Source organism: Daphnia pulicaria, chromosome 8 (genome assembly GCF_021234035.1).
Source record: "Daphnia pulicaria isolate SC F1-1A chromosome 8, SC_F0-13Bv2, whole genome shotgun sequence".
In the NCBI taxonomy this organism is placed as follows: Eukaryota; Metazoa; Arthropoda; class Branchiopoda; order Diplostraca; family Daphniidae; genus Daphnia; species Daphnia pulicaria.
Window position 1 is genome coordinate 6,639,661 of NC_060920.1, and position 21,438 is coordinate 6,661,098.

The following is a 21,438-nucleotide window of genomic DNA, read 5'->3' on the forward strand; positions in this document are numbered from 1 at the left end:
ACTTGGTTGTTCATCAGATTCGCCGTGTGTGCACACACACACACAGAGACAAGTTCATCCGGTGCGATGCTCTTCTTTGGAGCTCCTTGACGTTTACAGTTGGGGGACACATCAAAAGGGACTGGCGTGCCCCGTGTTTGGTCACCACTCCTATTGGCTCGTCACGCAGAGACTCGTTTCACGGTCAATTCGTCCGTCCGCTGGATCTTTGAAGCTCTTGATGTGTTGCCTGGCTGGCTGGTTGGCTGGATGTGTGTGTGCGTGTGTGCCAAGAAGAAAGAGACTCGGATCGCAGGGGGGAAATGAGAGTGGCTCAGTAAGGATTGGATTTCTCAGAAGCGAATGAATTCCTGTCAGCGGATGCAAACGGATCATCACATAATGGACGGTATAAATAGCTGCACGGTGGGGGATCGCGGATCGACCAGCAAAGGCGGGCGACACGGGCGAGTTTTTTTTTCTCCCTTTTTTAATTTTAACTAAGCTCCTTGTTAGCAGGAGGGAGCGAGTCTCTAATAATCGTAAGTGATTGCCGGTGTAGCAACAACAACAACAACAACAACAAACGCAAATTTCTCCCTCTTTTGTCGTTGAATAGATTCTCTCAATTTCTTCCCTGTGTGTGTGTGCTGTGTGTGCACTTTTGATCTTTGGCGTCGTGCATCTTCTTTGCTGCCTTTCATATCCCGCCCCTTTTGTAGCCCAGTCGATAAAGAAGATAAACTCCCGAGTCGGCAGCCACCACCCACAACGACGACGACGACGACGACGATGGAGGAGGAGGATGCCGGCGGAGTCCTTCCGGAGAAGGAAAAAAATAGAGAAAAAAGATGAACGATATCTTTTGAGCTCGCTGCATATTCTAGTCTCTGTGTGTGTGTGTGTGTGTGCACAATAGAGTGAGAATGGCGTGGAGTGAGAATGGCGCTGTTATGTACACAACAGCAACTCGAAACTCTCTTGCATGTGTGAGGCGCTTCGTCCTTTTGCTGCACAAGCGAACAAATAAGTCTTATTGCTCAAAGTGGTGGATGTTCACACTGTTCAGCCTCCGCTCATACCATGGATTCACCACGATGTAATCTTGGCCTATTTTTTCCTTTTTTTTTTCTTTTGATTTCTTTCGTGTGCGCCTCAGCCGCAGTTATAGGATATGTGTGTGTGGCCTAGTCTCTCTTGTCCTCGACATCCTTCAAGACGACGACGTCATTTTTGCTGAGCATCCAGTAGTAACGCAGTCGGAATGCAGAGGCAAATAACCAACAAAAGTTTCACCAATCCCCAACAGGCGAGATGGATGAAAAAAGTTGACGTTTCTTTTTCTTTCCAGGGGGATATTGATCAAAAGACCTGTTGTTATTTCGATGCTTTTATAACAGAAGAGAGAGAGAGAGTGGGTGGGCGGGATTGGGTTTTATTTGCAGCAGGTGGTTCCTCCTCTCCCTGTCCCTCCTCCCCTTATCCATCTGACTGTATACGATCGAGTGACTCGCTCTTTATTCGCCATGGTTAAAGAATCCTTTTCTGATTTTCTCCTGCGTGTGACAGTCTCGATCCTTTTTCTTTCCTGTGTTAGGAATATCCAACTGATGGGCTGCTGATGTATGGCCGTTCGTTTTTCGCTTGGCTCTTTGCCCCACCCACCTCCCGCAGCGTTCCTCCCACTCGACAAAGATGGGCATCGCCGACGAGAAGGATCGGGAAACGATAAGGAGCGCGGACGCAACGAGAAATAAAAAAAAAAAAAAATAGAAATTTCCTTATTTCACATGATTCCACATGATTCATATTTGTTGTGATCCTCTGCTGATGTCGTCGTGATTTAGCGCCCCATTTTGGCTGTCTGTTGCGTGCGTTGCACTTTGGAGACTCTCCCTCCCAAAGTCTAAATTTCCCGCGACAGGATCGGTAGATCATCAGTTGGATCATATCTCTCAATTAGTAGCAGCAGCAACAACAACGTTGGGCTGTTAATATTTTGGCTCCCCCCTCCGCTCTGCTCTGCTCTGCTCCATATCGCCTACAACGAGCAGAGATATTATCCCGTGAATGATGTACACGCATCGCGCCCGCCTATCGTCCGACTGTCACCGACGTGTCTCGCTCAATTCACAACGGCGCCGGGAAATATGAAAACATCTATTCTAATAAAAAACACGTCTTTCAGCGCTGCCGCCAAGTTGTTTTCTTTTTCCTTCAAAAAATAAACAAATAAACAAGTTTTTCCCTTTCTTTGTCGACAATGGGAGACAGCGGTGGCATTTACCACACAGACCGTGTGAGGATTGTCGTCGTCGTCGTGGCGGTGAAATATTTTTGCGCCCGGCTTTTGTCCTCTGCGTCGACAGGCCACTGAGCCGGCAGACTCTTCTTTAATTTAGTATGTGGCGAACGGAAGGAAACCCAAGCGGCTGCTGGGGGGCCGTGACACAATGGCCAACTTGGTCGTCGTCGTCCTCGTCTACCAGCGCACTACTACATAATGAAGATGAACAAGTGTGTACATCTAGCTAGACTAGATGTTCAGCAGTCAATCTTAGTAGATCTAGTACATTCACATGAATCACGACCGAATAATGCAACGTCTCCAGCGCTCGACAACGATGGCGCGATATTCGTTTTGACGATGCAATCATTTCTGATATCAGTGGGGGTTATCTATCGACTGGTGTACTATGTGCCCGGCCGTGTTGTCGTGGTATGTGTTCATCATGGGAGGATGAATTGTTTTTACGCCCGTTTTATTGGCGTTTGAACGTGAAGACGGTCGGCGAGAGATGAGAGAGAGTGAAGCTAGTAGGGGGCATGCGTGGTCTGATCACGCTCGGCCTGTCTTCTCTATTCCATCCGCCATCCATCTCTCATTTTGTCTTCTCTCTCTATCTCTTCTATCCCCTTTTCTTGCCCGTTTATTTCTTTCTTTTTCCCTCGGCAAAGAACCGACCTCCTCCTCCGTCACTCTGTGTGCCTCCCGCCAGACGACGCCGAGTATTGATCGCCTCTTTTCTATATACTCCTCGCCGTGTGTGTGTGTGTGTGTGTGGCTGTGGCTGTGCCTCGGCTCGTCGGCTTTCTCTCCTCCAGATGCGCACATGAAATTCCGTCAACTGAATTTTTCCGTCGTAAATCGAAACCGGAGCGCCGAGCCGATTTGGTGCCAGTTCGTGGGGATAGAATGGCACTGGCCACGCTGAATCGACGTCTAATTGGAAGACGGACAAGCCAGGTCTGCACGAAACTCTCTCTCTATCTTCCCCCGTCACTTTTTTTAAAACAGACATCAAGTGGAATGATGACGCAATATTTTTTTTTCTTCATTTTTTCATTTTTTCGAAAAATGAAATAAAAATTGAATTCACAATAGTTCGTTTCCCTATTTTTCTGTTGGCTCAGCTTCAAGACACTAAGAAAACAAAAGCACGCGCCTGCATCTCCAGCATCTGTTGAATTTGTTTTGTCGCTGCTGCTGCTGCATTAGTTTCCATGTTAAATAGTCAATAGCCAAAACGTTGCCAGCCTTCGAGCCAAAACGATGAAAAATGGGGGGGACCCAGGAGGAAAAAGTTTTTCGCAGTTGAGGACTTTTGAGAGCTCATCCATTGTGGAGTAGAGAAATGGCGTCTCGCAAGGCAAAGAAAAAGAAAATATGCGCTAAATAATTTTCATCAATAATCCATCAGTAGGAAATGAAAGAAGTCGAGAGTTTTGTGTGTTTATTTCCACTTTTAAAGTCACTGGAGAGAAAAGAGAGAGATGGATGGACGGATATAACCCCGCAATATATAAGCGGAGGTGGCACGGCCCATTATTATGGGACCCTGCGTAGATCGCGCTTCACTTATAATGCAACAGCTGGGAGGGAAGCAGCAACTGCCGCGCGCGCGATTAAAATTAAATTTGGATTGATAATGCCCTCTTTTTGCTCGCTCTACTATTTATGGGCAAAAACAAAAGGGATCCAACGTGGCACCGACAAAAACTTGTTGCTCACGCGGGCCAGCAAGATGCTCGTGCATTGTACAGATATGCGCTACACTTTATTTTATTTTTTTGCTGCTGCTACTGCTTTTCCCGCTGCCGTCATACATTTATTAAAAGCCTCTTTTTTCCTTCTTTTGACTTTTTCTTTGCCTTTCCAATCCAATTCGGGCACATGCGGATGCGGAGTTTGGTTTCCCTCCCCCCTTTTTTTGTCTGCGCGGCCCATCAGACAGTAAAAGCCCAAGAGGATCGTCGTCGTCGTTGTCGTTCCACTTTTTCCCCTATGAGGAAGCGAGGCAGAACACAGAAAAAATAAAATAAAAGATCATTTATTTGTGTTCGTTGTTTTCTAGTTTGGTGGTTTTCTTTTCTTCCAATGTATCCGCAAATGACACACAAGGAAGTTGGAGGGGAAGGGAGAGTCTTTGGGCTTTTAGTGACCGACGGGGTGGGAATTGTTGTCGCAAAAGAAGAAGAAGAGCAGCAGCAGCAGGCCATCATCTGTGTTGTTGCAAACAAGATTTGTCAAAAGTCTAAATGGGCCGCGCCATCAGCTGCGCGTCGTCGTCATCGTCGGCCGAAATTGTACAAGAGTCATTCCATCACATGTATGTGATGATCCCCGGGTAAAAGAAGGGGAGGAAAAAAAGGTGCTGCTGCTGCTGGCCGGCTGCTAGCTTCTTTTTATGCGCTCTCGTTCTCTCTCTCTCGGTGCGGATGTGAGGGGGGGAGGAGAGAAAATGTTTAAGGGGCGGCGCAGAAGGCGAATAAAAAGTGGGTCGTTATCCGCTCACTCTCAATAGAGCGGCGATGATGTAGTAAGTAGCGATGGCAATCATCACGACGGGACACGAAATGGCGAAACATTTTGACGAGTGACGAGCGGCAGTTAAGGCCCCCCCAGAATGGACTCGACGGCCGGGCAAAGGCAACTGGAAGGAGTTTTTCTCTTCTTTTTATATCGAGATCAATGCGCTGATGGATGTAAGCTCTTTCATCTTGCACGATAGAGAGGAGGGCGTGGCCTCGGCCCAATTCTCCCGGGGACACCATCAGGCCGTTACACTCCGCGATGATATCCTTGGCCCGCCGCCGCCCGCCCGCTCGTCCGCCCGCCGCCGTATCTTTTGCCAACGGCAGCGCCGCACGCGCGTGTCTACGACGACGACACGTTTGGACGTCGGATGATGGAAGAGGAGGTCCGCGTGCGGGAACCAAAAAAGTGGACGAGAAACTTTGTGTTGTCCTGCAAGAGCGGAACAAGATGAGGGCGTGGTAATCGTTTGTGTCCGTCATGTTGTGCCTCTATTCCGGGCACTGGATTTTTTTGTTCCCCCTTCCCCCGTCCTTTTCCTCCTAGGGCAACAAGTGCGTGTCATTCTAATCAACCTGATGCTGGACGACCTTTTCTTTCTCTCTCCATTCGTCCGCTTCTCTCTGGTTTCTCTCGCCGTTCCGCTCCTCTCCCGATCGATAACGGCAGAGACAACACGGCGGCAGCAGCCGAGCGGAGCCAATCTCGTTTCGGCTGGATGTTGTTGTACGAGAGAGTCGACAGTGTGTGTCGCTAGAGCGGACGACGGGACGACGGCCGAATGCCAGCACAGTTCGAAAAAGATAAGACCCCGAGATTCGGGGATTTCCAACAGTTAAGTGGTGCGGATTGGAAGGCAAGCGAATTGATGCCATGATTCCTCCAGCATATCTTGTCCACCATTCCGGCGAATATCCCAGCCGCCGAGTCCACGACTCGATCGACAGGCCGCCATTCGATCGTGTCTGATGATTTGCTGGACTTGATTTAAAAGACCTCAGCTGGAAATGAGAAAAATGTTTCATTCTCCCGTTGTGGAAATAAGGAGAAGGAAACTGAGAGATTGGCCCGTCAGTTGGGAGGGAAGGATCGATTTCTTTTTTTCCTTTTTTTCTTTTTTTTATTCTTTTTGTCACGTCAAATCACAACGTCGTTGGATGGTGGGAGGAGTGTCGAATAAATGTGTGTGTGTATAACTCTCTTTCCAGCAGCCGCCCATTCGCGATTTGGGTGGGAGGGATGAAAGCTTTGATCAATTAAGGCGCCACTCCCGCACAGAAATCTTCTCTTCCGGCCTGGCGCCCTTTTTTTCTTATTTTTCAAATTAAAAAGGAAATTCCCATCGCTCGATTTCTTCCGGGCTCCTAGTTTTTTAATAATCCATTATTTGTTTGCCTGTGAAACGGATCGGCAACTTGATTCAAAAATTCAACAGACGGAATGCCGACCGGCCTTATATGCCATGTCATCAGGGAAATGTGTGTGTGTGTGTGACTGACTGCGCAAATGAATAAATTATTTTGAAGATATTCTCCGCCATCGCGTTGAGTCACGCCAGCAGATCCGTTTCCCTCGATCAGACTCTTCTATCTCCAACGGAACCGGCGGATACACGAAAAAAAAGAATCGATCCATTGTGCAGAGACATTCAATTGTTATACATCTTATATACTCGGCTGCCTCTATTCTCCTGTACCAAATTCTTGCCGCTTTTTTTGTTTTTTTGTTAAACATTTCTAATTTCTCCCGCTGCAAGCGGCTCTTTTTCCAGAGAAAAGAGTATGCGTCTAATAATATGAGCCCCCGCAGGAGCAGCAGGAGGAGCAGCAGCACTTGTTGTCTGTCGCAACTTTGTTGATAAGATTTCGAATTGTTAGCGCGTCTCTAATGTTCGACGAGAATCAAATAGTCCGAGTGGGAGTCTCTCTCTCTCTCTCCCCTCTCTCGGCTGTTGCCAAGTTAAGAGAAGCGAATCAAAAGAAAAAGAAAAAGGTGGGAGGTGCGCACGGGCAAAGGGGGGAAAAAACAGGGAACGCTGTGCCAATAATAATTCTTCCCTGTTGCCCCTTTTGTGCTTTGTGATCAAAATTCATGGAATACAAATGCAATCATCGATCAGCCAAGATTCACGTCCCAGTAACTTTGTTCGCCCCTTGCCCCCCACTCGTCCCGCGTGGAAACTTATTGACTCGCCGTTTTTTCGAGGGCCACTTGTCACCGACAACTTTGCTCGCGCACAGGAAAATGTTTCAAATGTCTCGAGCGGAGCGCTCCTAATTGGCTCCTGCTGCCAAACTTGTGCAGTGGCAGTGGCAGCAGCCAGCCAGCACCGTATATAGACCCGTATAGCCGATATGCCCCCAATTAAATAATTGTTAATGAATCAGCCGTGAGAATGAAAAGAAAAGAAAACGAAAGGTAGCCGGTCGGTCATATTTTACCTGAGACGTTGACGATGAGTTTCTCGTCGTCCGGCCTGCGCCGCTCCTTGGCGATGGGCGGCGGAGGCAGAGGATTGTTGGCTATGGGCACCCATCCGATGGCTGCCGCTCGGGCGAAGGGCAACCAGGCGGCCACCGACGCCATATTGCCAGCAGCACCACCACCGTTTGCCACGCTAAGATCACCACTGCTGTGAGGCGCAATTTTGATTCGACCAATGCGACGACTGGCGCCTCGCTCGACTCTCCACTCCAACCGATTCGATTCGCCAAAGTCGCCCAAAAGTTATCGACTCTTTGTCGTCGACGCCGATCTACAGCAGAGGGGGAAATCTTCAGGTCCAGCTGCTCGTCGTCGTCGTCGTCGTCCCGTCTTGGTGCAACCACCACCGCCGACGATGCAGACGCGTCGTGAGATGCAGACGCATCCGCTCCTGACGGCTCGGCTTCCTTCCGTCCCGCACAGACACGGCGGCACTGACGCACATCCACGACACACGCCGACACACGAACAACACCGGGAGAACCAAACACCGCCGCTGGCGCACACACACACACACACAAACACAAATACACACACAACAAAAAGTAATGGCCCAATCAGATCGGCGAGAAATGATTCCGGCGTTTCCTTTTTGCTAAATCACAAAAGATCTCGTCACAAGTGGTTATACGTGGCTCGATTGGATTGGCCCAATGTCATCATCCTCATAATCTTCTCCGTTTTTCACTTCCTTCTTGGTTGGCTCTTTCAGACTCCGTTGATGTGTGTGTCGTGCACGAATGTTTTGCGGGCAATAGAATTCGGACGACAAGTCGACAAGTCTCCTATAGAATTTTCTTCTTTTTTTTAAATGGATTAAATTGGGAAGCTGGTCAAGAATCCTGGCGCGTTGAATTGCTTGTGGAAGCGGATGGATTGACAAAAGAATAACTGATATACTACATTGAGGTTTGTCACTTTTCTTTCTTTCTCCTTTCTTCTTGGTGGTTGGTGGTGTTGCTGTGCTGCCGTCGGTTGTGTTGTGTTTGGCCCGCAGCGGTCCTCGCCCGGCTGCGCTCGGTTGCGGCTAACCCAACCGGAAGAAGTGGTAACGGATGCGTCCCGCTTTATTGGCAATATCCGGAAGAAGCAGGCAAGCAAGGGCCCCTCCTTCTTTTCTTCTTCTTCTTTTTCTGGGGTGATTTTTCCTGTTGTTTTCCTCTTTATTCCCGGCTGCCCCTACAATAACTGGCCAAGTGACGTCACAGGTCGGATCCACCCAGAAATAGAATGAAAAAAGAGAGACAAGAAAATAGTTTGAGTTGTGCAAAGGGGACCGGGGGGGTTGGCGGGGAAATCGATTTTTTTCACAAATCAAAACATGACGCAATCTAACGCACACGCTACTCTACTACTCCACGTCGCCCGCGTTTTACTTTGGGCCAATCGATAAGGAAGAACAAGAGAGGGAGAAAAAAGGTGTTGCCAGGTTGGAATCGTCGGAAAAGAAAACGGGGAAAAAGAAAAAGGAGGAGGAAATGGTCGCGTTAGACACGAAGACCCTTTCTCGGTATATTCCGCCAACCCCGTCTAGGGTTGCCATGGCGACTTTGACACCCACTGTACATCTTTTCAGACTCAACAACTCTTTATCTCTCTGTCTCTCTATCTCTATAGGGATCTAATAATAATCATTTCCCCCCACCCACGTTATTTTTATTTTATTTTCTTATTTTATTTTTCCAATCCGACACGCACGCCGGTTTCTTTTTAATCGACGGAATTCGAACGGGTGTCCTTTCCTGTACGTCCCCACGCACAAGGCAGCGAGTGTCTGCCCGTTTGTCGTCCGTCCTCTTTAGATCTGTAAATATAAGCTGTTCAAACAGTTCGCTTGTCGATCCTCGTCGTCTGTAGCACCGGAGAACGCATAGTACAATATACTGTTGAACAAAGAGAGTTACTGTATACAGCTGCTGTCGTGTCGTCCAACTCTCAGTCAATATCTTTCTCTCTCGCCCTTCCCTACCCACCCCCCAAGGGCTATCCCAGGTAGATTGGGATGCGGACGGACAATTGGATTTTGAGTCGCCATCCACAACCCGAGTTTCACTTTCTTTCTCTTTTTTTATTCATTGCTGGTCTCTCTGTGTGTGTGTGTGTGTTGGAAATTACATCCTCGTGTGTCTGCAACAATTGAGTTTGGCCGGCAGCAACCCCTCTTGAGGACCGGAATACTTGCGTCGTGGTCGTGGTGGTAGTGGTTGGGTTTTTCAATCATTAGCCTCGGCGTGATCCGCATCCCTAAAAAGTCGGTCCAGCTCGCGAATAGATGCAGAGATGGAGAGAGAATAAAGAGAGAGACACTCCAAAACTAACAAGACGAACAGGTTCCAGCCGTTAACCGAAAATTCTCGCAGATCTCCAAGAAGATGCGGGAGGAGGCGCAATGGCGATAACGAAGGAAAAAGTATGCGGAATTCCCATACAGCCCCCTTTCGGATTTTTTTCCCTCCTCCTCCTCCTCTTCTCACGATCCTCCCTGGGCTCTTTGCTACACGTCCTGGACTCTCTGCTGTGAGCTGATGTCGGTCGGTTGTTCTATACTGTGTTGGGTGGATGTTCCACTAGTAACTCGCACGTCGTCCTTCGTCCTTGATGTCGTCTATTTATAACAACGTGAATTTCGCTCTCTCCCCTTCTCTTTTTCACTCTCGCCTCCTGCCACCCCCGAAAACTGATGGGGGCACAAGTATATAGGCAACGCCGAGAGAGAAAAGAGAAAAGAGAAAGAAAGAAAGAAGAAAACGAGCGTGAAAATGCGCTATAGACATTCCCCACACTGACGTCCTTCACAGTCCGTCAGGACGACGTTGGGACGGGATTGGGGGCTGCTGCTGCTGGGCCCTTTCATCCAATGTGTGTTTGGTTAGACTCGCCCGTTACATTTACTCCGAGACGTGGACGCCACACTTCGTAAAATTTTTGTTTTGTTTTCTGTTTGGTTGTTTTTGGGTTGTTGTTGTTTTGTTATTTTCCCAATCTCGCGCGACTAGTAGGTCGCGTCGTTAGCCCGTTCTGGTTGGCTGGCTGATGTAGTAGATCGGCACAAAATGACTGACGTTGTCGTCGACGTCGAGTTAACAAGGAAAAAAATAAAACACGACGCCTCCCCTTCCCCCTTCCTCCGATGACTGTGTGCTTACGACTTAGGTGATGTGCCAAAAACGTCGATTACGATCGACTCACACTTGAGATTTCCTGATCATTTCTGATGTAAATAATGAAGCGGAAAGGTTAGAGGCTCACGAAAGGCGGGACGAAAGAGAAACCGCAGCGAGAAAAAACACAACATCACGGACCGCACTTGTCTGGCAGCGGCTCTTTATATAGATGATTTATTTATAGCTCCCAATTGTGTTTGCCTGCTGTGGGTGGAGTGAAAATGAAATGTCGGCAGGAGCGGGAGGACGGGAGGACGAAAGAGAAAAGGAGGTAGAAAAGAAAGAAGGGAGAAAGGAAGAAGGTGAGGAAGAAATAAGACGGAAGGAAGAAAAGGATGAAACGGGCGGGATCTTTTGTCTGTGTATTTGTATTTACAAGTCCCGCGTGGGCAGTTTGTTGAGTAGAGACGCCGACCCGACCCGACCCCGAGCGACCCGCGCCAAGCCTCAGACAGGCCAATGCCATGAAGACATGTAACTGTTACAGCAGCAGCAGCAGCAGCGGCACACACTACTGCTGTATATATTGTCATAAATACAATAGGTCTATTCCTCCTCCTCCGCCTCCTCCCACCGTGATGGAATCAAGATGAGCAAGGAGGAGGAAATCTAGACGGCCCGAATAGTAAATAAGAAAAAGAAGAAGCAAAACTCACAATGACGAGGATCCCCAACGGATCCAGCGAGATGATGGGCTTTCGATCCTCCTTCTTATTCCTGGGCACACAAGAGAGAGATATGATAGAGATTGCGAGATTTCCTCCCACCCCCTTTTTTCTATCTGCTGGCCCAAAAAAACAAAAATCCACCGGACGAAAAAGACGGAAAAACAAATAAGAAACAAAAAGGAAAGAAATGGCAAATGCTCTGATGATGAATCGAAATTCATCATCCAAATGGGGAGGATATGACTACTCGTTAGTAGGTAGGTCGGTGGTAAAATTTACATTGTTTGCCCGTCTTGCGGTTGCTTTTGGGCGCTGGTCGTCTTGTCTTGTCTTGTTTGCACGCGGTCCCACTTCTCACGCCTTTGCTTGTTGGAGCCTGTGCGTCGGCGACTGGGGACCGGGCTGCATCCCGATTGAAACGGCCCTGCCAAAAGTCACTGGAGAGAGAAAAGGGGAAAAAAGAAGCCACCACACTTTTGTAGTCGTGAGTTTATCTGGTAGCCGAGCGGAACAAGTTGTTTCTCTCTCTGTCTCTCTCTGCCCGAGCGTCTGCTGGATGCTGGATCAAACACACAGACACAGACACACACACACGCGTTTGTTTGTCTTTTGCGGCACCCGGCACAAGAAGAAGTGGATTGCTGTCTCACGGCCGACTGCTGGACCAGCAGTGAGTGGATCAGGCGTCGACGGAGACGGTGCCTGAGATTGTTGCCATCGAGCAGGGCGTCGTGCAGCCAACTGATTCGAAAATGCCCTGGCCCTGTCGAGCTTATACTCCACCGCTGCTGCTGCTCCTGTTCTTGCTGCTCCTGCTGCCCGTCCGTCCGCCTGCTGGCTCTGGTTTCGGGTTTTGCGCCAAGAGTCTCTGCCAGCAAAGGTCCTGGTCGACTCCTACAGGAGTCGGCACGCAGGCACGCAGGCAGGCAGAGCCCCGGCCCCCTTCCACCCGAGAGAAACAGCGCGCGCGCCGTTCGCTCGTCTGCGCCCGGCGACCAAATCAGCCAAAAAGGAGTTTGCCTCTTTTATTCACCGGCGTGCTATTCATCCACTAATCAAATACGCGGGCGTGCATTTCAATTCTCTACCTTTTACCTGGCCCTCCTTTTTTCTTCTTCTTCTTCTTCTTCTTTTCGGTTATGGCCATCAGGCGCCCTTTTTCGTTTGAAATAAACGGCGTCGAGCGGCTTAATCGCGCCAAAAATCTTGACTGCCGGCGCACACGGACAAATGGAAGCTATTATAGGCCTATAGGTCCGTCTTGAACAGTGAGCTCCTTGTGTGTACTCTATATTCAGATCGGCTTTTATGTCATAATGAGCCAAATAAGGGCCAAAGGGTTGAAGGAAATTCTTCTTCTTCTTTTTCTTTCTTTCTTGACGGCGCAGGCGCGTCGTGAATGTCTTCGCAGTCGACAAAATCCAACCCTTATTATCATCGCCTTAATTCATCAGCAGCGAATTCTCTCATTAGATTTTTCTTTTTCTTTTTTTCTTTTTTTCTTTTGTGGTTATTTTCGGTTCTTGCTCATCATGCTATCCTCGTGTATTGTGCATAGACCCACAGTATATTTCAAGCCATTGTGATATTTATCGAAGAGGAGAATAAGGAGACTGCTGCCCTTTCCATTTATTGTTGATCCCGGGGAACTGTTGCGATGAACGAGTCCTCTTAGTGTACCAGATCTCCTTAATGCTATTAGAGAGCTTTCTTTCTCTTCTTCTTCCTTCTTCTTTTTCTGCCCAGCAGATAGTAGCCCCCCCAGCATATACTATTAGCCCAGGCCTATAGAAAACAAAACAAAAGGAGACTAAAAGCGACTCCCCAATTCCCAGCCGCTGGTCCGACATTGCGGCTGCGGCCAAACAACCACCCGAAAATACAATCAAGAACTCGAGACAAGTTCAGCCGTGGCCCTGCTGCCGGAGTCGTCGGCAGAGGTTAAACCGCCAGATATATCGAAGCGTTTCCTATATACGTGATTTCACCAGAGCCTCTCTCTCTATATATATACACTATTATAGTGCGTATGACGTCAGAATGTTTAAAGGACCAAAACTTGTTGAGAAAATTCTTCTTTCTTTTTTCAACTTTAGAAAAGTCGCTGGGGTGATCGGTCAGGCGTGGCTTTTCTCTTGTGTCGACGATGTGGCGCGGTGTGTGATGTGGTTCAAGTCGTTGTCGTCGCCTTTATTATTCTCCACCCACCCGTCTCTCCTTATATTCTCTCCTTCTCTTATCTCTTTCATGTCAAAATAATGGGCGAATAAGTAAATACGACAGGGAAATAATGAATGGACCTAGCATGTACTCGACTGCATACGCATGTGTGAATCAACCGGAGAGAGAGAGAAGGAGAGAAAGAGAATGAAGGGGTAGTGGGTGTAGTGCTGCTGCTGAAATATATCGGCCATTAATATACTCTGCTGTGCCACCGCTTAGACTGCTGCACACAGTATACTGCTGGCGCTATTATATAGTCTAGCTCTCTCTCTCTCGTCCCACAAGCTTTTGTGCGTGCTGCTCCTTCTCTCTCTCTGTGTGTGTGCGCTGCGTGTGTTTGCCGAGCAGCAGGAAGCAGGAGACTATAACCCGATCGATTGTGTGTGCGATGAAGAACTGCACCAGCAGCGTGGCGCTATCCAGCAGTGATTTATGAGTCGTATCACCAGCCGTTCGAGTGCAGTTCACCAGCAACTTGCCGTCGCTTCCATCTAATACTCGCAACGTCTACAATAATAGATAAATTGGACCAAACAAATAATAAAAAACAGGCCGGAAGAAACAAAAGACACGCCACTGCTGCTGATATAGCCGGCGACGAAAAAGCAACGGGTTGTTGTTGGCCAAAGCTCATCCGCCGGGCAACAACAACAACAACAATACGACAAACAAACAAACAAACAAACAAACACACAAACAGCAGATGAAATCAAATATAGATGCAGCAGCGGCGTCTCTGTTGCATTCGTAATCGCGAATATAATGGAGAGAGAGAGAGATGCGTGGCTCAGCACACCGTGAGCCGTTAATTGCTGATGAAGTTGCGCGGATCACGGTGGGCGTGAATAAATGGCGGAAAGAAAATAAAGAAACCGCCGTCTGTTGATGATGAAGGGCGCGCATCATTGCAAATGTCGCGATATTTTTGTAGATTCAACAGCCCCCCTCAGCATCAGCGTGAATATGACTTCATCTCGTTTCTTTTTTTGGGATTGTGGTCCCGCGTCGAGTTTTTCCTTCTGTCGCCGTCGCCCGCATTATTGATATTTATGCTTACAGTCTCTCTCTCTAGTGTACACACTGGGATCTAACGTGAAAAAACGGTGAGAATAACATGTCAGTCTCATTTATATATGGTCGCTATGGCGCGAAACTCTCACCGTGCATTCGACTGTCGTAACTTTTCTTCTTCTTTGGCACAAAAGTCCGTTACGTCCATACGTCAATAAAGGGCGGCGGCGTCTTTCTCTCTCGTATATTTATAACGCAAGTCGCTCTAGACGCAGTTTGACAAATACAAATGGATTCAGCGGGAGAACGAGACCGCACTCGACTCGACTCGACTCGACTCGTCGGGGGTTGCAACAACCGAAGAAATCCCCGTTTCTTTATTCGGCCCTGCTGCTCCTGGCTCCTGCCGCGTACTCGCTGCGCTGCAAAGATTCTATTCGAAGTAAATGTAGCCCTTGAGGAGTATAAAGGAAACACCCTTCCAAAAAGTCCCACATTGAAAGGAAAGAAAAAGGAGAAGAAGGAGCTAGGAGCTATAGGGTGGTGTTTCCGTACTTGACTTATAGCTCTGCCATTGAAACCATTTGTCGCGCCGCACTCGCGGCTCCTGTTTTTCCATCGGCATTCCATCACAGATTCCACCCAGTAGCTATATGTACAGCAGGAGGCCACACAGATATTATGGGCGATTGATGAATTCGACCTCTTGTTATGACCCGCCAAGTCAACAACAGTCAGCAACTTCAATCATTTCCATAGCAGGTCTATCCCGGTCTATTCCACTAGTATTTTTTAGAAAGCGGGTTGACATCGATTATCTGCTGTTTTGGCTTCAAGCTCAGGACGAGTGAAATTCTCGTTTCTAATAATCATCTTGACCGTCAAAATAGCGGCCAGGCCGTCCCAAGACCGAACCACTTTCGATTCGCCATCATACGCAATGAATAAACTGTACAACCCCAACCGTGTCGACGTCATAATTGTGATGGGATTTGGTTGGCTGCCTTATGCAAGTTTATGGCGGTCGTAATCAAAACAGATTGCCACCGCCCGTGAGGACCCAGCAGAAGCAGCAACAGCAAAGGGCGTGGATTTCAATTTAGCCAATGCTAAAAACGTGTCTCTCCTTTTTTCCTGGTTCCTGGCCGGCCCCTGTCATCGTGTCCAAAATTTATTTATTTTTTTAAATATTTTCCCGTTGCCTTTTTGGTGCGCGTTTCGTATCGATTCTCTTTTGTTTTTTTTCGTTTTTCCCCTGAAAAAAAAAAGAAAAAGAAAAGAACGGCAGCAGGAGCAGCAGGAGCAGCCTGTGTACAAGTTATTGTTGTTGTTGTATACGCTTGGCCGGCGGTGGTTTTCCGACTCTGTGTTTGATTCTGCCTTCAAGCGTGAGAGCGGTGAGAGCTTGCGGGTGGTGCGGATTCAATTTCGCATGGATGGATGGAGCGTCTTTCCCTGCCGCCGCAACCAGGCAAATGCTATAATAATAGATTTGCTGCCGACCGTAGCCTCCCCACCCCACCCCTCTCTATATAGTCTGCGGCACGTATCAAATTGTTTTTTTTTTTTTCTTATTATTTCCAAATGATTTCGATCGGCTGTTTTTCATCCGCCTTTATCCGACAGTCAATGCGAGAAAGAAGGAAAGAAGAAAACGGTATAGGCCGGAGCGATGGCGGACAGTGTGCGACGAGAGCAAAGCCCAGTGATGCCGGAAGGATTGTGAAAAGTCTGCGAGCCTAAGACGGGACGGGATGATTTTTGAGTCGTCGATCGGCAAAGGAAAGAAGGAAGGAAGGAAGGAAGTTGACGTAGTGGCGCAACGAGAGACTCTCCGACGGCGACTGAGCGCGGACCACCGCTCTCTGATTAGACTCGTCTCAGGTTTCGCCCATTTTCTTTTTCTCTCGGTTCCTTACAGCGGAGTCTCCTCTTTTTTTTCGTCGCCGGTGATGGATGATGGAACTCGTCTCTCCTTTGTGTTGGCTTTATTGACGATGAGCTTCCTCCACACGTGCTGTCCACACAGTGGAACACACACACACACACACACAAACAGTCGGTTCACTCGACTCGATCGTTTCTCTTTCTTTGCCCCCCACACACTGGAACGGCCTCCATCCCAGTTGCCCTATGCGCTGCGTCGTTATGGCATTCGCCGAGAGTTTTGGAAGCAAAAGGCCACGACGCTGCCAACATTTTGGACCCGACATCGTGGTTATTGGGGACGTCACACGCCAAAAAGGATACACGACGACGACGACGCTGCTGGTGACGTCAATCAAACAAAACCTGCAGGCAGCACACACAACATCGACGACCGGTAATAATAATGGGGCGTTATCTGATGGTCCAACAACATGACGAGTCACGCGTTCGCCAGGGCGGACCCATCCTTTTTCTTTCTGAGAAATTGAAGCTGAAACAAAAGACAGGAAAGAAAAAAACGAAACTTTTGGGTTGGTTTCCCGACTGGAATCGCAAAAGCTGACAGTGCATGTGTCCGGTCGACGCCTGGCAGAGCCCAGATTGAACAGCTCACAGGAAAAAAAAGAAAAGTGTTGAATGGGGCTAGTAGTAGGAATAGTAGGAGCATTGTATATAGTTTAGTTACACATAAGCAAAAGCACACACAAGACACACCTTCCATTTTCTCTCTCTGACTCTCGATCCCGCTCATCAAAAGGGAAATATTCGAATTTTTTAAATTCAAAGCGAAATTTTGTAAGTGCTCTTCTTGCTCGGCTGTGTGCCTGTCCAGGTCTACGTATCCATGGGGGCGTCCAACTTCAAGTGGAATTCGATGGCATTCGGCGAGGTCACGTCAGCCACGATCAACTGCGCACCATCTTTCAGTTCCAGTTCTAATACCAAATAAGAAAATATACATATAAATAAAAAGAAGGGGGAAATATGGAAATAGAAACACACGACGCGATATTGCTTGTTATTTATACGTCTCTACTACGCCTACGGGAGAAAAACAGGAGCCAAAAATCCTGTTTTTGGCCGACTTCTTTCCTTATTCTTTACCGACCTGCTCCATTTGTAAATTATAAATATAGTATACACCAAGTAAACGACGACGACGAAGACGACGACGCTGGCGACGTCCAAAGTGGATAATAAAACAAGGGGGGTGAGGGCCGCCGCCAGGAGCGAGACAAGAGGCTGCAGGGGCAACCACTACTTCTACTAGGACGGCGTCGTCGGCGTCGGGGCGACTATTAGTAGTACCTTTGAGTGTTTTCTTGAGATTAGGTCTTGTGCGTTCCTCGATGCTGCTAACGTTGGGCAAGTAAAGCGTGCGGTTGCGGCCTTGTTTGTCGGTGGTCGTCACGCCAGGGCTCTTCATCTGGTAGGTCGTCGATAGGTGTTCCATCACCTCGCTGAGTCGTGCGTTCTCGTGGAAGAACAAATCTTTGGGGATCTGAGAGCAGGCCACACAGCTCTCGTTCCTTTCCGCTGCGTACGTGTAGGTGTAAATCCCTGCGGATGTGACGAGCCAAAGGAAGGAAGGAGAGAAAATAAAAATACAAGAGATTGAGAAGAGCTGACGCAAAAGAAAGAGGAAGGAAAAGTCGAAAAATACCGAAGAAAAGGAAATCGAAAAAGGGGGAAAAAAAAAACCCGTGCTCAAGTGCGTCTGCGATTCGCTGCGATGCAACACACACACACTTGACTATAAATAACGTCGGCATTCGACTCCTTTGAAAAGAGATGGAGGGTGGAGAAATGGCAGAAAGGAGAGCAGCGAAAATGCAAGGAATTTGTAAAATGTCGCTAACCGTCGGTATCGTTGAAAACCATGTAGTTGTCCAATTTGGGGGCGCAAGTGGAGGCCAGCTTGAAAACTTCCAAGGCACAGGCCGCCGCCACGACGGCATTGGTCGACGCCACGGCCGGAATGATGTGCTTAACAACCCCTTGGGCCAAACGATACGTGACTCCGAGAATTCCTGAAGGGAAACGAGAAAGTCTAGAATCGATCAAGGAACACTACACACTACACACATACACAATAAAAGAAAAATAAACCAAATCTTCTTTTTTTTCTTCTTTTCGTTCTGCCGCCAAAATAAAAGCAAAACCTCATGAAAATTGTAAAAAAATAAAATAACATTTCAAGTAATATAACGCTTGAGCGATTGTGTGTCGTCAAACCCGAAAGAGAGGGGTGGTTGGGGGGGGGGGGGGGATCTATCGAGAGAGACTATATTACATACCGTATTCGCCGGCTCTCTGCAGGGCTTTCTCGTAAATCCAGGAAATCTTGCGACATGGAACACGGGAAAGAAAAAGCAAAAACAAAAAAACGGTGAATAAGAATCGTCAGTTGAGTGGAATACAGAATAAGAAAGGGTAAGCGGGACAGGAGAGGTGGGGGGGAATAGATCTAGCGATGAAATGAAATCACATGATTTGGATCGTCGCCATCGATCGCGACTTCCTCGCCGAATGGATTCTCTTTAGGCCACTGGAGAAGTCGAGCGTATTCGATGCAGTGCTCCGGCAACCGAGGTGTATGGGCTATGGTGCACAGCGGGAAGTTGATCTGTGGGCGTTTGTCGTGAGGGACAAGAAAAAAGAAAAAGGGAAATCACTAACCGAAAATGAGAGACAATCATCAAATGGATTCGTAAACAAATGCCATGAAATAAAGAAAAAAAGTGACGACTTTTGAAATGAGTCCAAAAGAAAAGCTATCAAGCGGAGGAGGAGAGTTTAATACTTGAGGTGGGAACAGATCCAAAGTGCACTCGATGCAAGCGTTCATTCCTGGCAATATCACTCGAACGTTGCCTTTGAATCCCTCAGTTCCGCCGTCCACCAACGGGGTAACGCTGGCATAAAAAGAAAAGAGAAGAAAAGCCGTCAAAACGAAATGGTCAGCATGAGAATACATCTGGCACGATATCCCCAGTAAAGACCAAGTCTATTATAGCCCAACCTCCCACAACCCCCCCCAATGAGATACGATAGTCGTTCAACCTTCCGGCGTTCATGGGGAGAATTCGAATCAAATCCTTGAATGGCCATTCAGTTTGCAGAGACATGACGGCCTAGTAGTAAATACCTAGAAGGGTCAAGTTCTCCATCCTCGTATGTGAGCAGGCTGATGAGCATCCCGTTGATCCAGCGGCGGGCGATAATCGAGTCAAGCCCGCAGACGACAACGTGGAAGCCAGAGTAGAAGTCCTGGTCGTAGTCCTGGATTTTGGCATAGTAACTGTAAGCGGACAAATGTTTGGCCAACCATAGTTAAGGATGACATAATCACAAGCAAGGACTGCAGTTAATCGAGCGAATATAATTTCAATCCGGAGGAAAAACCAAATTAAATGTGGCGACTTCTGGCCGGCAAACTAATTGGCCCCGACTCTGTTCGAAAAAAGATACGTACGCAGTGACGTTGGCCAGTGGGATGCGTTCGTTGATAAAGTTGGCAGCGACTTCAGCTTTCGGTCTGCCAACATCCGAGTGACGGAAAAGGAACTGCCGATTCAAATTAGAAACGTCGATAGTATCCATATCGATTACGTGGATGTTGCGGAAGCCCATTAAAGCTAAATTCTTGAGCAATTCACAGCCCAAGCCACCAGCCCCTACAACGAGAATCTAAAGAAGTAAAAAAAAAAAGTTAAATGGCACAAATTGTCACGAATAATTTTCTAACATTTGAATTTAGTTTTTTATTTTTATTTGATGCACTATTCTCACTGACCTTGCAAGTTTCCAACAGAAAATCAAGTGTTTCATTTGAGGCCTGAAAGTCTGGATGAGCCAATGGTCCACCTCGCTCCAAGACTTTTCTCAAGTGGAACCATCTGCCATTCCAGCTAGTGGTACTCATGTTGATCTACTTCCTTGGATGAAATAAAATTATGTGAAATATTGTATTTATAGATTCTTCATATCAAAGGCTAAGCAGACTACTGAAGCTTGTAGGCTATAACCTTCCTTCAACTACATAATTTCCAAGGAAAGATCAAAGTCTAGAAAAAGTAAGAAAGTACGAATCACAGTGAGATCTTACAAGTCTTGGAAGCACTTTACCACTATTTCTTCACTCGTACTTGAAATGTCTCCACTCGAAAATGAATCTTTGTACCTGCTCGATTAATTCGCTAATTATCCTTCGAAAGTATCTTTGAATATTATGAACGAGCAGACGACGGTTAACAATCGCAAATCTCTTCCGCCATCACCTAGTGTCGCTCTCAACAGTTTTCTCCTGCGCGCGCGGGAGTTTCGAGAAGTTCAAATTATAAAATTATAACCGAGGATTCTTTTTTTAAAAGAAGATTTAAAAAAAAACTACCATAGGAGCACCAAAATTATTGACCAAGGAAATTTGACTAATGATGAGGAGAATTAAAGTAAAATAAAGCTAAATTCTTGAGCAATTCACAGCCCAAGCCACCAGCCCCTACAACGAGAATCTAAAGAAGTAAAAAAAAAAAGTTAAATGGCACAAATTGTCACGAATAATTTTCTAACATTTGAATTTAGTTTTTTATTTTTATTTGATGCACTATTCTCACTGACCTTGCAAGTTTCCAACAGAAAATCAAGTGTTTCATTTGAGGCCTGAAAGTCTGGATGAGCCAATGGTCCACCTCGCTCCAAGACTTTTCTCAAGTGGAACCATCTGCCATTCCAGCTAGTGGTACTCATGTTGATCTACTTCCTTGGATGAAATAAAATTATGTGAAATATTGTATTTATAGATTCTTCATATCAAAGGCTAAGCAGACTACTGAAGCTTGTAGGCTATAACCTTCCTTCAACTACATAATTTCCAAGGAAAGATCAAAGTCTAGAAAAAGTAAGAAAGTACGAATCACAGTGAGATCTTACAAGTCTTGGAAGCACTTTACCACTATTTCTTCACTCGTACTTGAAATGTCTCCACTCGAAAATGAATCTTTGTACCTGCTCGATTAATTCGCTAATTATCCTTCGAAAGTATCTTTGAATATTATGAACGAGCAGACGACGGTTAACAATCGCAAATCTCTTCCGCCATCACCTAGTGTCGCTCTCAACAGTTTTCTCCTGCGCGCGCGGGAGTTTCGAGAAGTTCAAATTA

General features: G+C 47.2%; 2 protein-coding genes and 1 long non-coding RNA gene across 11 annotated transcripts in view; all 3 read right to left on the minus strand.

Moving 5' to 3' along the window:
• The window catches only part of LOC124311826 (potassium voltage-gated channel protein Shal-like), a 37,831-nt gene extending 25,849 nt beyond the window's left edge, over positions 1–11,982 (minus strand). The window contains exons 1-3 of one of the 3 annotated variants that reach the window (XM_046776191.1): positions 11,391–11,982; positions 11,100–11,160; positions 7,237–8,467 (exon numbers count right to left, since the gene is read on the minus strand). In XM_046776191.1, coding sequence (XP_046632147.1) covers positions 7,237–7,381 — 145 coding nt within the window. In that variant the 5' untranslated portion in view covers positions 7,382–8,467; positions 11,100–11,160; positions 11,391–11,982. The remainder of the gene's footprint in view (positions 1–7,236; positions 8,468–11,099; positions 11,161–11,390) is intronic. The other 2 variants (XM_046776189.1, XM_046776190.1) reach the window with 2 other exon arrangements.
• Positions 11,983–16,923: 4,941 nt separating this feature from the next.
• LOC124311834 (NEDD8-activating enzyme E1 catalytic subunit-like) lies at positions 16,924–20,560 on the minus strand. 7 transcript variants are annotated; one of them, XM_046776205.1, is made up of 10 exons: positions 20,458–20,560; positions 20,071–20,212; positions 19,750–19,964; positions 19,423–19,575; positions 19,078–19,189; positions 18,763–18,900; positions 18,572–18,617; positions 18,134–18,304; positions 17,583–17,834; positions 16,924–17,209 (listed from the first exon to the last, which is right to left on the minus strand). In XM_046776205.1, exons 2-10 carry the CDS (start codon positions 20,197–20,199, stop codon positions 17,109–17,111), a joined length of 1,317 nt encoding a protein of 438 aa, XP_046632161.1. In that variant the 5' UTR covers positions 20,200–20,212; positions 20,458–20,560; the 3' UTR covers positions 16,924–17,108. The 7 variants fall into 7 exon arrangements, with proteins under 7 accessions (XP_046632161.1, XP_046632164.1, XP_046632160.1 ...); XM_046776208.1 differs by having other exon boundaries at positions 20,071–20,208; positions 20,403–20,538; XM_046776204.1 differs by having other exon boundaries at positions 20,403–20,538.
• A 171-nt stretch (positions 20,561–20,731) lies between these two features.
• LOC124311848 lies at positions 20,732–21,374 on the minus strand. Its single transcript, XR_006910264.1, has 3 exons — positions 21,207–21,374; positions 20,895–21,036; positions 20,732–20,788 (listed from the first exon to the last, which is right to left on the minus strand). It is a non-coding gene; the product is annotated as an uncharacterized LOC124311848 (long non-coding RNA).
• Between the last annotated feature and the right edge of the window lie 64 nt (positions 21,375–21,438).

What these genes read in the sequence shown, in the direction of transcription:
- LOC124311834 (XM_046776205.1), bottom strand. Translation starts at nt 20,199, where the DNA reads ATGAGTACCACTAGCTGGAATGGCAGATGGTTCCACTTGAGAAAAGTC. An exon ending in ATGGCGACGATCCAAATCAT is followed by an intron (nt 18,618 to 18,762) that starts GTGATTTCATTT and finishes CCATGTCGCAAG; the next exon opens with ATTTCCTGGATTTACGAGAA. An exon ending in TCTCAAGAAAACACTCAAAG is followed by an intron (nt 17,210 to 17,582) that starts GTACTACTAATA and finishes ATTTGGTATTAG; the next exon opens with AACTGGAACTGAAAGATGGT.